Source organism: Microcaecilia unicolor, chromosome 4, assembly GCF_901765095.1.
Source record: "Microcaecilia unicolor chromosome 4, aMicUni1.1, whole genome shotgun sequence".
Classification (NCBI taxonomy): domain Eukaryota; kingdom Metazoa; phylum Chordata; class Amphibia; order Gymnophiona; family Siphonopidae; genus Microcaecilia; species Microcaecilia unicolor.
This window is the reverse complement of record NC_044034.1, coordinates 152,803,025-152,817,370: the sequence shown is the minus strand read 5'-3', so window position 1 is coordinate 152,817,370 and position 14,346 is coordinate 152,803,025. Positions and strand designations below refer to the sequence as shown.

General features: G+C 40.3%; 1 protein-coding gene across 3 annotated transcripts in view; it reads left to right on the top strand.

The window, feature by feature from the left end:
• The window catches only part of LOC115468775 (golgin subfamily B member 1-like), a 133,054-nt gene that overhangs the window by 77,935 nt on the left and 40,773 nt on the right, over positions 1-14,346 (top strand). For all 3 annotated transcript variants that reach the window (XM_030200754.1, XM_030200751.1, XM_030200753.1), the window contains exons 15-17: positions 4,214-4,367; positions 5,267-5,372; positions 7,014-7,144. In XM_030200754.1, the coding sequence (XP_030056614.1) occupies positions 4,214-4,367; positions 5,267-5,372; positions 7,014-7,144 (391 nt within the window). The remainder of the gene's footprint in view (positions 1-4,213; positions 4,368-5,266; positions 5,373-7,013; positions 7,145-14,346) is intronic.

The window sequence follows — 14,346 nt, the reverse complement described above, 5'->3', positions numbered from 1 at the left end:
GTCTCTTAACACAACTGCAAGATCTGGGCTTTACAGCTTTCTTTAGATGTTCAAAAAATGCTACTGGCCTCCAGATGGAAATGTACAAGGAAATCATATAGCTTATCTGACGTCAGAATTTAGGACTCCTTCTGGCCTCCAGATGCTTCTATAGTATCGCTTGTCAAACTCTGGTCTACAGATAAACTGGTGCATCTTAGTGCCCTCACCACTCGCCACTCTTGGGTGGATGGTAACGTCATTAGTTTTGAGATTTCATGAGAAATTTAACCAACCTGATGGCTTTCAAGCAGAGAAACGCCTCTGGTTTGGAACCTCAGCTTCCTTAGTGGCCCCCTAGACTAGCAGGAAAGATCTAATTTCCCAATTGTGTTTTCTGAATTCATGAAATTACATTTTAGCCCATGGACTCTTCTTTGCTAAAATTTGCCTTGTGGAAAATACTGTTCTTAGTTGCCATTGCTTCACCAGAACATATTAACAAACACACTCCACTTTTCCTTCCAAAGATTTTTGTCAGATTTTTAATATCATATAATCCATAGTACTTCCCTACTTAAGTGCGTGCTAACCATGCTAAACAACGGTTACAAACCTTGGACTGTTCACAAGATCTTTGCATATTCTTACAAAAGACAGTATCAGTGGAAAGTTTCTCATCTATTTCTCTTGCGATAACAATAAACCTCATGTTGCTATTAAAAAGAGGATTCTTTCAGTGTGGTTGTCAGACCATATTTTGTTTTGTTATAACTAGACACAGTTAACTCTCTATGACAGAGTACACGCCCATCACCTCAGAGCTTTGGTGATTACCATTGCAAACTTTCAAGCCTTATCAGTGGATGCAGGCTACAAAGTGACCTTATGGTCATCAGTCCATACTTTCCTGAACATTATTATATCGATTTAAGATTACTCATCTGACAGCACTTATGGGTGGATACTGTTTCAGAATGTTCTCTTCCTGACTTCATCTTACCACTGCAACTGCACTTGGTTTTAGAGGGATTAAAGGACTCATGATACTAACCATGGGAGTCACTTAAATGTGGCTGATGCATCCTGATTTTCCACGGAGAAAGCATATTTGCTAATGTGAAATTGTGGTTCTCAGTAGATGATAGGATACAGATACCCTTCTACCTTCCACTTCTGGATGAAGCAGTCTCCAGTTAGTGGCAGACTGAGGAGGATATATATCCAGTACAGATATGGGAGCAGCCACATACACTTGGAAAGCCATCTAGCCAATTTTGGGCTCTGGGAAAGCAAGTCTAGACTTTTGCACTGTTGGATGACGGCACTGTGTGTTTGACTGACTTGTTCCACAATCTACAGAGAATTCCCATTACAGGTAAGCAGTGTCACTTTCACTATGGCTGGCTTTCTTTAATATTAATCTGGTTGATTGTAATAAAGCTATACTGAAAAACCAGATTCATGAAGCATGTTTAACTCTGACCCAGCTGTATAAAGTTCCAATGGCAGCCCACTGACAAAAAGAGCAGTTACCTAATCCTAGGCATAAATCACCGTGATTGAAACTAGGGTGAAAAATCACAGTCCATAATATCAGACTATCTACAATCTGGCCATTTGGCTGGAGGTTATACCTATTGGGTTGTGATGATAAAGTAGAAAAACTAAAAATAATTAAGTTTTGAAAAAAGATAATGGTGAAACACAGTAGTTTTTGTGTTAGAGCAGTGGTTCTCAACCCAATCCTTGGGACACCTTTATCCAGATGATTTTTAAGGATGTCCACAATGAGTATGCTTGATTGATTTGCAGGCACTGCATCATCTATGCCTTACATATTGATTGTGGATATCCTGAAAAACAGACTGGTCGAATTTGCTTGAGGAAAGGGTTGTAAGAACCCCAGATTAGAGTGTGCAGTCAGTAAATATGCAACCTTGAGCTTAGTTATTCCTTAAATCTATGGGTTCTACATCTGGTAGTTTGTTTAAATTTCAGATCTTAAATGTATCGAAATAAAACTGTACAGAATTCCAACCATACCCATGTCCTTGTTTTTATTTCTTTCCCACATGAAACATGACTTTTGTCTTTCTTTTCTTCCTGCCATGTTGTACCTGATGAGCCCTCGCTGTCCCTTCCCCCTCTACTCCTAACCCCTACACTGCGATTTGGTCAGCCACTAAGAACAGTTTCCCATCAGTTTTGTGCATGCAGGTTTACTCAAAGCTGTAACACATAATGCACTGCTGATCATTTCCTTCTGGAAGCTTTTTCTTGTAGGGAAATTGTCAGCAGTGTGTTAAAACTGCTTCTGTGTTTATGTTTCTTTTTTCTAACCATGCACGCAATCCTGCAGAATATTTTTGTTTTGTTACAGAATTTTTTTTTGTTACAGTAACTGCTTTTGCATTTGTATAACATTAAGCTTTCTCTGTACATACTCGGTGACTCCACATTTACTTTGTATGAACTGTTAATTGGAAATTTCAAATATGTGAAAGATTGATCCTGTATTTTAGCAGTAAAATAACTTGTTTTCAAATTTTCTTTTTGTAAATTATTAATACCATGATATTTTTTGTGTTAATTGACTTTGGAGCCCTTTTACTAAGCTGTGCTACTAAATGCACTTAGTGCACTCTTATGCTGGTCTTTCCCGCGTGCTAAGCCCGTTTCTAGCTTAGCCGTTGTCTTTTTTATATGTTTCATTTATGGCAGTGTTCCTATTAGCTTGTGGCCATTAAAAAAAAATTAATACGGGAGCCCTTACCGCCGTATACTCAGGAGGCAGTAAGGGCTTCTGCATTAACCACTTAACATGCACTAATGTACACGTGCTAGCTAGTTACTGCTTCCACACCCACTCTCTGCCCATGCTCCGCCTCCCAAAATAAATTAATAAATAAATACTGCACACTTAGGGGTCCTTTTACTAAGGCGCGGTAGCCTAATTTGGGGACTACTGCATGGTGTAAGGACACTACCGTGGGATGTACTAAGCTGTTGCACGGTAGCTTGGGCAGCAGCGCGCAGTACTCCCGTGGTAAAAAATATTTATTATTTACTGCGGGAGGCATGTCTGGGGGCAGAGAGTAAGAACATAAGAATAGTCATACTGAGTCAACCAATGGTCCATCTAGCCTAGTTTTCTTTTTCCAAGAGTGGCTAATCAGGTCACAAGTAGGCGTGCCTGTGCTAATCTGATAGTGGGGGCACTTTACTTCGTGCTGCATGCTGCCCAATTAGCACAGGAGTAGCACTTGAGCCCATTTAGATGGCTTAGAACGTGGCCACTAAAAAAAAAAAAAGTACCGTGGCCATTTTTCAGCTACAGTGCACAACAAACCCATGCACTAATCACAGCACCAGACATTTTCTAGCCACTCCTTAGTAAAAGTACCCCTTAATGTGCAAGGACAGCCTAGCACAACTTAGTAAAAGGGCCCCTTTAATTGCAAAAACATAGAGGTGCTATTGAAGTTAGACCATGCTTATTCAGAGACTGAAGTTTGGCGTCACCTCTGTACTCTGCTTTTCATCTACCTTGCATGAAACACATATCATCTATTTGTGTTTTGTCAGATAACAAAACAGATGGGAATGTACTTATTTACCCCAGCAAAATTCTGTGTAGCAAAGTGCAACATATCTACTTGCACAAGCTGATTTTATTACCAAATGTTGTTTGTAATGATCTTCTAAAATTTGCCTGACAAAGTATCAAGCCATTGATGTCTAAAAGGATGGTTTGATGCCAGTTTGCAGTGTAACTTGTATTTGTGACTTCCTCAAATTATCTAGTATTGTAAGCCGTTGCTAAAATTAAAGATGCCAGCTGAATCAGTTTCATTTACATAAAAATGCATTTGTTCAGCTGCAAAAAAAAAGTAATTTCAGCTGATGACATTTTGTCATAGAAAATAGCTACATTTTTAATTTTTCCATCTTGAATTGAGCGATAATTTGGCAGTATAATAGGCTGTATTTTTTATTATGTCAAAATAATAAAAACCCCATTTGCTGGTAAGAAAGTTACTTTTATTTTTTTTTTACAGTAGTACCAAAAGCTAATTTTATTTGCTATGTGAAATAGCTGACATTGAGGAAATCACAAAGTGAATGGTATGGAGTCCTCCTGTGAACTTGGGCCTGTGGTTCATAGGAACTTTTGCCTTTGATCTTGTTTTCATTCAATGCATAAATGTAACTGCTTTTCCTGTGGCACAAAACTGATTGAGGATGACTGGTTCTTTCCTGGCTGCTCTGATCCAGCCATAGTCTCAGGGCAGCAGGTGCTGGAGGAGGAACTGACTGCGGCTCAAGGGATTACTAGGTTGCACCAGGCAAAAAAGAAGAGCATCCAGGCCACCACAAAACACCAGGTGGGTTTGTGCATTGAAATGTTCTACTGAAAGAGAAGCAACAGATAAAATACTTGGTATTACTATTTATATAATGTTGCTAGAGTACATGGTGCTATCTAAAACAATCTGTCTGCTACGTTATCTGCAAGCTCACTATTGCCACATTCAAATATCCTTTTATTTTAAATTTCATCTTTAAGAATTTAATGCTCCTTCAAATCAGTCTTATAATAGAAATAGAGGTCCAAAAATAAGTTAAAACCTATAACTTGTTTATTTTTGTTTTATTTCTGTATAGAGAAGTGGGGGCAGTAGCATGGCATGTTAATACTTACTGGGATTCTGCTAAGTACTTGTAACCTGGATTGGCCACTGTTGGAAGCAGAATACTGGGCTAGATGAACCCAATAGGGCTATTCTTATGTTCTTATGAACTAAACATTGCTTTCACTTTTTTTCTCTTAAATATTCTGGTATGTATATAATAGCTTTGCAGATAGTATGGTGAAAAACCACTGGTGGTTCCTGAATCAAAGATTAATCAATTGACTTTGCAGCTCCATTTAATCAGCCTAATCTATGTTAGCCTTCATAATTACCTATGATTTATGTATTTTTAATGGTACAAGATAATAGCTGTTAAAACCTACATCCTACCTGCTGACATTTAAAATTCAGGTTTTCTAGTTTGTATGACAGGGATATTGCATATGAGTCCACCTGTAACAAAGTGTACTAAGTGTCATTTCTCTTGCTGCTCTCAAGACCTTTAATGAGACAATAGGAAACTTAAGTGCAGTGTGCACTAGCAGTTTTATCAGATAGGCCTTTTCAAATTACCTCTGATATCTTATGACTATGAGTGTATTTATAATGTCCCCTTTTCTTTGATCCCCGTTTTACTTGTCCTACTGTAGGAAGGATATGACACTGAAGACTCAAACATCGTTTTGGAACGCACCGATTCAGCAGAAGGGGAGAACATGGGAGGTTGGTGGCCAGAGTTCACTTCTCCTAATACAGGTGTGACAACCACTAGACAGTTTATAAAAGCATGCGCAACACATATACATGTGCCCATTTTTTGTTAAGACAATTATTTTAAATATTAACCCATTTTGTGGTGTATTCTAAATTTTGCTGGAAATTGTTTTTGCTTTAATTTTAATTTTATTTAATTTTGAAGCATGTGCGTGCTGGATGAACTGCCTAGTTTTGGTCAGTACCAAACCATAGTACCAATAAACCACCAGGGGGCACTCCTAATTGGTATCAAGACTTTAGCATGTTATCCTTCATGGTAAGAGTTGGCTTTTCTTTTGCATATCTTTTTCTTGCATTAGTGATCACTGCATTTGCTTTCCAGTCAGCCTTTTCTTGTATTGTTGATAATTCTTTTGCTTATTGTCATTTTGTTAAAAGTTAAGTATTTGTCATAGCTATTCCCCAGTTGTGATGGGTAGGAGACTTATACATTTGCTTCATACTGATGCAAGGATGATGCTATCACTAGAATTCCATAGCTGCTACTCGTGTATTGCAAATCGTGCACTTAATTTGTAAAGGCAACATATGTGCTTATGTGGCTTTATAAGCAGATATTTACTATATGGTTTATGTTGCTACAAGATAGTATCCAACTTTACCATTTCAGAATATTAGTGTTAGTTTCAGGTTTGCTAGATTGAGGTTATTCTTATTGTCTCCTCCTTATGGACCTTAGCAGTCTTTCCCCAATCCAAATTACTTATTAGGATAAGTGCATTAGAATGAACACTTCTTAGGACACATTCTTAGAATTAAGAAAACCGTTTTTAGTTGACTACGAACATCATAACTAATGCATCACAAGTAGTGGAGCACTTCTTTGACCCCAGTCTACAATGTTTTCTCTTTTTCTCCCTCCCTCCCTCCCCATCCGCCTGCTCCTTTATGTCAACATTTTCATTTTTTTATGAATGACATCACCATGGGCACAAATGAGTCATACATCAGCAATAACAATCAAACAAATGGGGATGCAAACCTTTTTTAAATACATTTTGGATTGGGTACTATTAACAAATATTAACTTTTAGTAGAACAAAAGCAAATTTTGTAAGACAAGTCGTTTTATTAATGTTGTTTTAGAGCCTTGTCTGAGATATCAACTAATCATCATCAAAACTAACTATCTTCATTCCCTGTCCCACAAAATTAAAAAAAAAAAGGGTGGCAAAATAAAGTGGCATAAATGGCATAAGAATACTAAGAATGAGCAGATAATACTTAGCTAAAGAAGGGGCCATGAGGGATCAAGAAGAAATGGTAGATGGGATTAGCAGATTGATGTCATGTGGAAAGAGCTGAACTTGTGATTCTGAACAGTTCTTTTGGGGAAAGGGTTTGGGAACTGTTTATGTTTTGGAAAAAAAATAAAGAACTGATCAATTAGAGTATATCCATTAGTAAATCAAAACAAAATGGGTCTCCCCCTGTCGGGAAAAACTCCTAATCATCATCGGTGATACGAAGCAAAATTAAATGCAGTGTGTGACCAGTGCTGCTTTCATAAGGAGGAAACCTTTGCAACACGTATTTATGCACTTTGTTTAACTCTGGTATGTTTATATCATCTAAGTGTATGTGTATCATTTTTTTTTGTTTGTTTGTTTTTAATGTAAGGATTACGAACAGTAGTGGAAGAATTAGAATTAGAGAGAAATCAACTACAAGAGCAAATTCTTCTGCTAGAGGAACGTTGTCAGAACTTGGAAGATCAGTTGCAACTCCAAGTCCGAGTTGAAACTCTACAGGTATGTTTTCAATAAGCTGGTTGAATACACAAATGTAATACATTACAGATTGTGAGATATAGACCATGTTGTTGGAAATACTTTCTGTTATCAAACTGCTGTCTTGCAAATACGTATACACTGTTGTACTTCATTATCCCTTCTTATTGGTAATACTTATTGGCTCATTTATTTTATGCAATTGATTGAGGTCACGTGGCGCTATGACCGTGAGAGGACGCAGGGGCTGAGCTCTCCCGGTCTTCCTGTTCTGACACGCTATTTTAATTTATTTTTTTGCTTTTTTGAAATGTCTTTTTGGTAATCGGAATGCACACTTACCCAGAGTGTAATATTTTTGAACTAATTGGAGGGCAGATGGCGTCAATCACTGCGCAAAGGTGCTGATTGGCCCCAAGGAGGAGAGGACAAAACGACAGCTCTTCAAGCCCCGCCACTGCGGGACTTAGCTTGGCCTGGGTCACGGAAGTGGTGGCAGAGGTGACGGCAGCTATGGAGCCCATCTTGGACAGACGATTACAGCCGATCGATACCAAGCTGGAACGGCTACACAATCAGTTTGCTGAAATTTGCTGAGATTACAGCAGCGCACGAGCGACCTGGAGGACCAAGTGAAAACCCTGGAGGACGCTTGTGCCAAGCTGCAACAAAAGGTCTTCAGTTGTGAGGACACAATAGAGGACTTGGAAAACAGGTCCAGAAGGAACAATCTTCGGCTAATTGGTATCCCGGAATCTGTAGCAGACAGGGAGTTAATCGAGTTTCTGGACACTAAGCTATTTGGTGGCCTACAATTACCAATGCAGTATATGGACCACTGCGCATTGAAAGGGCACATAGATTGGGCCAGCGTCCAATGGAATCTTCTCGGCCTAGGGTGGTTATCTGTCGCATCCTCAACTATGCCCACAAAACTCTAATAATGGAACTGCTATGAGGGGGGTAAGTCTTTATTATCCAACAACTGCAAAATATTGTGTTTTCAAGACTACTCCGCCAAGGTATCGGTGCGAAGGCGAAGTTTTACCCCTATATGTAATCAATTGGTAGGGCAGAAGATCCGTTTTACACTGCAATATCCTGTGCGGCTTAAACTAAGCTATAACAATAAAAATATGTTTTTCGATACCATAACTGCCGCGCAGGATTTCCTCAGTGCGCTACCAGAAGCATCAGTGTCAATGGAGGTCGAGACCTGAATTGCTGTTAGAAGCGTGTTTTATTGCTGTTGGACAGAGTGGATGAAAGCACTGAATTGGACTATGATAATGAGGTCATGGGAGTATATGCTGCAGAAGCCGCTCTGGGCATTTTTTGCTGTAAAATCCTTGCTGTTGGAACATAAATGATATTGGCATAAAACTCCTTGGAATATAAACCTGCATATGGGAGGCGATGTGTAAGCCAGCTAAGTGATCATATAGTTTTACAATCAACCATGTAATGTGGACCAGTATACATTGAGAAGACTCGTGTTTTGGGCCCCCGTTCCAAGGGATTATGTTACACCCGCATATGTGCACATGAAGCCTCATTAATGCCAACATTAAGAAGAGGATCTCTTCATTGTATTCTTGAAACCATCCAGAACATCTGAGATTGAGACCCGACTAGAGGTTTGGGAGCCTGGCCCTTGACAAAAGTTAGACTGGATGGATTTACTGACTAGGACCACTGAGGAATCTATATGATAGAAGATGTTTTGCACACATTTGCCATGTTTTTTTTTTTTTGTGGAAATAGCAGCGGGATTGACAACCCCCCCCCCCCCTTTTTTTTTTTTCTTTTTTCTTTTGTTGTTCTGGAACAAGGACATTTTGTAGTGTATATGGAGGGATGACAAAGACCCTGAATTGAACTCTGGCATTAGATAACTAATTGTGGTTACATAGGGATGCTTGTGAAGAGAACAAGTGTCCTAGTATGGGGGCGTCCTTTTAAACTCTGTTTTGGAAAAGATGAGGTGGCAGTACTTGACGGGAGCCCAAAGGGTGGGAGGGTTGGGGCTTCCTGATCTTAGGACATATAACCAGGCTTGTTTGCTTAGGCATTTACGAGACTGGCTAATAGGTACCTCCACATATACAGATATAGGACTAGAACAGGCTTACTTCAGCCCTTGGCATGTGAATTCGCTGCTTCATGTTTCCAGGGGGAAATGGCCGGAGAGATTACGTGGAAGCGTCTTGCTTCGACCTGTGTGGCACCTATGGAGAGCAGTGCTTGGGTTATGGGGTCAGTGTCCCCATAGCAGTGTGTGGTTGCCAATCCAAGGGAATTTAGACTTCACACCAGGGGGAGAAAACAGAGTTTTTCGATTTTTAAAAGAGAATGGAATAACTCTCCTAGAAAATGTAATTAAAGAAGATGGGTCCCTCTTGTCGATTCATGATTTCATAGCTCAGTATGTTCATGGTCTGACTATAATGTTTGCTTATAGTCAATTGTCGCACTACGTACGCTCTCTCCCAGGGGATAGCTTGCCTCTTAAGGTTTGGACAGCAGCTGAGGGAGCTATTGGAAGGAGATGCAGCGGGCCAAATTTCGATATTGTGGTTTCATGGTGAATTAAGCAAGAGGGAGCAAGGGAGGGATTTGCAAGTGGTAGCAGATAGGTGGAGTGGGGAGCTGGGAAGAAGAGTTTCCGCACAGTTGTTACTGACCTCTCTAAAGAGTGGTGTTCAAATGGTGCATAGTGTGGAATTGCAGGAATGTCATTTTCGGACGGTGCACAGGGCATATTTGTCTCAAAGGCAGGCTTTTCATGTCGGGGTGTTGGATTTGCCAGGCTGCAACAAGTGCAAGAGGGTGGAGGCAACGCTTTTCCATGGTATGTGGGAGTGTAGGTACATCTTTAAGTTTTGGTCAGCCATAGCTCAATTTCTCCAAGGAGTGATAGGATGAGCGGTAAGGTTATCATTTGAGAAGGCGAAGTTTAGTGTGCCAGGCTCGTGGCAAGAGGGGAGGAGAGAAGCTGTTCTTGGGGAAATCCTGCATCCTGGGGAAAAAGTGTATTCTCATTTATTGGACTCAGGATCACCCCGCCTCCTTTTGGCACTGGAGGAATAAGCTGCATGAGTTGATGACATGGGAATCCAGAGGTGCAGGGTTGTCTCCTGGAAGGCAGCGGAGGTACCTTGCAAGCTTACTTGTCCAAGTTATCGCCATGGGCACATAGTCAAGTCCTGAATAGACTCCCATGGGATGGCTATAATTGTGGAGAGTAAAGAATGGGCATTGCACTGTCAGGGGAGGGCAGGGGGGGGGGGTAGGAGGGAGAGGGAGGATGATTAGTATAAGGAGGGGGGGAAGCTAGCAGCTCAAAGGGGAGGGGGGAAAGGGGGTTGTAGAGAGATCAGAGCTGGAGGGGAGGGGTATAGGGGGAGGGAGTGGGGAGGAGAAGAAGTTGGAAAATAGTGGGGATGGCTTGCTGACTACTACTGGATTTAAGTATTCTGTTATGCGTATTAAGGATGTTTACAATGTGTTCTTATATGCAGAGTAGGTTAATGTAAGAGGCCATTTCCCAATAAAACTGTTAAAACATAAAACAGAGAGGTGGGGTGGGGATAAAATGTTAAAAGTTTGACGGACTGTATCATTTTGTTTTTAATGAGTACATGTTTATTTTTGAATCTGTGTGTTCATATTATCAGATGTATTTCCTTTGAATTGGCATCAATAAAAATGTTGAATCATAAACTCTCTCTTGGAGGGTCTTCTTTTTTTTTAATGTATTTGTCATTATTGTTTTAGGCGGGTGGAGCAGGAAGGGGACCATTAAGTGACTTGCCCCTTTATTGGGGTTTAGTAGCTGGGAAAGGGAAGGTGGGAGGGTTTGGGAATTTGGAGAGGAGGGATGATTCAGGTTTTGCTATGTGGAATGGGGGTTTGTTATCTGATGGGTTTTTTTGTTTGGGGGGAATCCGGGGTTTTGCAGATGAGAACCAAAAAGGTGAGTGTTGGAAAAGGAGTGGGGGGGGCTGCTTGCTCGAGGGATGGCGAGTGCACGGAGGCCCCGATGGCTAGGACGGGATCTTCGTGCTAACCGGAAATAATGGGCCTTTATTCAAATTCCTTGTTGGGGCTATTACGTAATGCATATTAAATTATTTACTTGGAATGTGGGAGGCATCTTCTCACCTCTCAAACGGAAAAAGATACTTCACACCTTATTTAAGAAACAGGCGCAGATTGTTTTTCTTTAGGAAACACATCTGACTGTGGGAGAACATAAGAAACTCCATACTTGAAACCCAAGATGGCGGCGTGAAGCGAAAGTGGTCAAGTAGCCCCGCTCCTAACCTTCACTCTTTGATTTGTAAGGAAATTTTCCTACTTACCTATGCCTAAAAGGAAGGGTAAGCAGCGCGTTGGCCCCGCTACGCCTGCGATTCCTGTGGTTGGACCCATGGACCGCTTTACTGCATCTGGACCATTTTTGGGGCTGGACTCCTCGTTGCTGGAGGGAGCAGTGGGAAATGACCCGTTCCCCCGGCTTGAGGTTGAGACTTCTGTCAGCCCTGAAGACCGGATGCCTCCACTCATGCTGGCGGCGGAACAGCGACGTGGTCAGGAAACCCCTAGCTTTGATACACAAGGAGTGTTTCCTGAATGGGGTCGGGTCGCTGTGTTAATCCGCCTGGCACAACTGCTCAGATGAGTGAGGCACAGGAGAGAGTTGGCGTTTCTGCCGAACCTGAAGCCACTATGGAGAAACAGTCTTTGGAGGAAATACAGCTTCTTTGAGTAAGTCTTTTTTGCCTGTTAAACCTTCTAACATTACCTTGGACACTATATGGGAAGCTCTTTTAAGTTTGGAAACTTCATTTTCCCAAAAATTACTCTCTGTAATGCATTATATTCAAGTTCCATCGGAGAAAATATCCTTGCTGGAAACGAAAAACAGATTGACTCTAATGTTATTAATATTCAGTCGCTCCAACAAACTCAAGTAAATTTGATTAAAGAAAATTTGATATTGAAATATAAGATGGAGAATCAACAGAGATCTAAAACATTAAGATTGATAAATTTTCCTAAAGTACCAGCTGTTGCTCGTCTTATAACTTTTAAAAAGTATCTGTCAGAGATATTGAAAATTGCAGAACAGGCTTATCCTCCGGTCTCTAAAATATATTATTATATAAAAGGAAGAATACTAATCAACCCATTTCTGAAGAAGCTGAACTTGCATTTGACAGTTTAAATTTAACACAAATTCTTGAAGATGATAATGTTATTAAACCAGCTACCTTGATTGTGACTTTTGTATTACAACCGGATAGAGACTGGATATTGAGACAATTTTTCTGTCATAGAGAAGAGCTCTTTCTGAATTGTAAAATTAGAATTTTTCCAGATATTGCTAGAGCAACCCAAAAAAGGCGTCAATTTTTGCTCAAACTTCACCCTCTTATGGTGCAGTTAGGTGGTTTAGTTTGGTTGAATTTTCCTTGTGTGTATTAAAACTTAACTCAGTGAAATATGTTTTCTATGATCCTATGTATTTAATAACTTTCTTGGACTTGAAGAGTGTTGTGACTCCAGTTTTGCAGCCTATAGCAATATCTTCTCCGTAATATAATAATTTGGTCTGTTTCGCTTCTAATTGTCATTTAAAATGTTATAACAGTATTTCATGGAATTGTACCTTGTCTTCTCCTCTTAATAGTGGACTAGAGAATAGATAATAGTATAAATAGTTGTTTGTAAAAAGTAATTATTAAGTAATATGATGTTCAATATTACCTATCTTTTCTGAATCAAGTTTATTCTTGTTTAAAATTGTGAAATTGATAAAAATAAAATTTAGAAAAAAAAACTCCGTACTTGGTGGGTGGGTACATATTTGGAAGCCCCTGCAGTGGTGAAGAAGGCTGGAGTGATTATCCTTTTTCACAAAGCATTACATGTTGAAACTAAGCAGGTATTTGCTCATCCGGAAGGTCGTTTTGTTATAGCTCATGTGCTTGTTTGGTATTATGCAATGTATATGCTCCCAAAATATATTTATATATTTATATTTATAGTACATTTCTACCCCATATTTTCCCCACACACGCAGGCACAATGTGGCTAACATAGGATAAGCAAAAAGGACATGACAATAAGAGGAAATGGTAGGAGAAAGGAGTAGGCAAGGAAGGGGGCATAACAGGTGAAGGGGTAGGTAAGTGGGACTATTGATCGGAACATATATAAGAAATCTTTCTATCAGCATCTATTGGAACAAATACATGATTTTCTGCAGCATCCTAGATTAGTGGGAGGGGACTTGAACTGGGTAGTAGATCCGGACTGGGAGAGATCTCATAATCCCTCATCACCATGTAGCAGATAGGACTAAGGGCGTGGCCCTGCTGTGTGAGGTTTTGGATATGGTCGAGGTTTGGCGGTTATTACATCCTACTGAATGCAATTATACTCATCTCTCTAGAGCGCACATGATGCATTCTAGAATAGATTATCTGTTAGTAGATAAGAATTTCTTTTCAGAGATTATTGAGGCGGAGATAGGGCCTATAGAGGTGTCAGATCACGCTATGGTATGGCTGCAGTTTCGGGCTATTGAAGAACATCAAAAAGTGGAAATTCCCACTTGATCTATACATGGACTCGCATTTTCTAACTTATATATTAGAGATAAACGGGTAGGTTACAAAACGTTTAATGCTGAACATGAAGCTGATCCTATTCTCTTTTGGGAGGCGGCCAAAGCAGTCTTACAAGGGGATATTACAGCTTATTGTGCTAATTGGCGCCATGCCAGGGACAGGGCGATCCTTCAGCTGGAACGAAAGCTGATCAGACTTCGTAAGTGTGCTGCACCTCTGCGTACCGGGGAGTATCTGGAGCAGCATTTGGCAATTCAGGCAGCATTAAATGAGCTTATTCACCAAAGAGCTAAGAAATCTGCTGTTTACTATCAGTACCAATTGTATAAATATGGAGATAAAAGCGGCAGATTGCTGACATGGTTAGCGAGGCCCTCAGCTGCTCCTTCTGTGGTTTTGACTATGCGGGGGGATAGCGGTCAGGTGGTTCACGACGCTCCGGGTATTGCTAAAATATTTAGGGACTTCTATGAGGATTTATATAATGATAATGTGGAGGGTGGTGTAGACCAAGATACTTACTTGTCCAGTTTGGAGCTACCAACTATCTCACAGGCCCAACAGGACTCACTCAATAAGCCGATT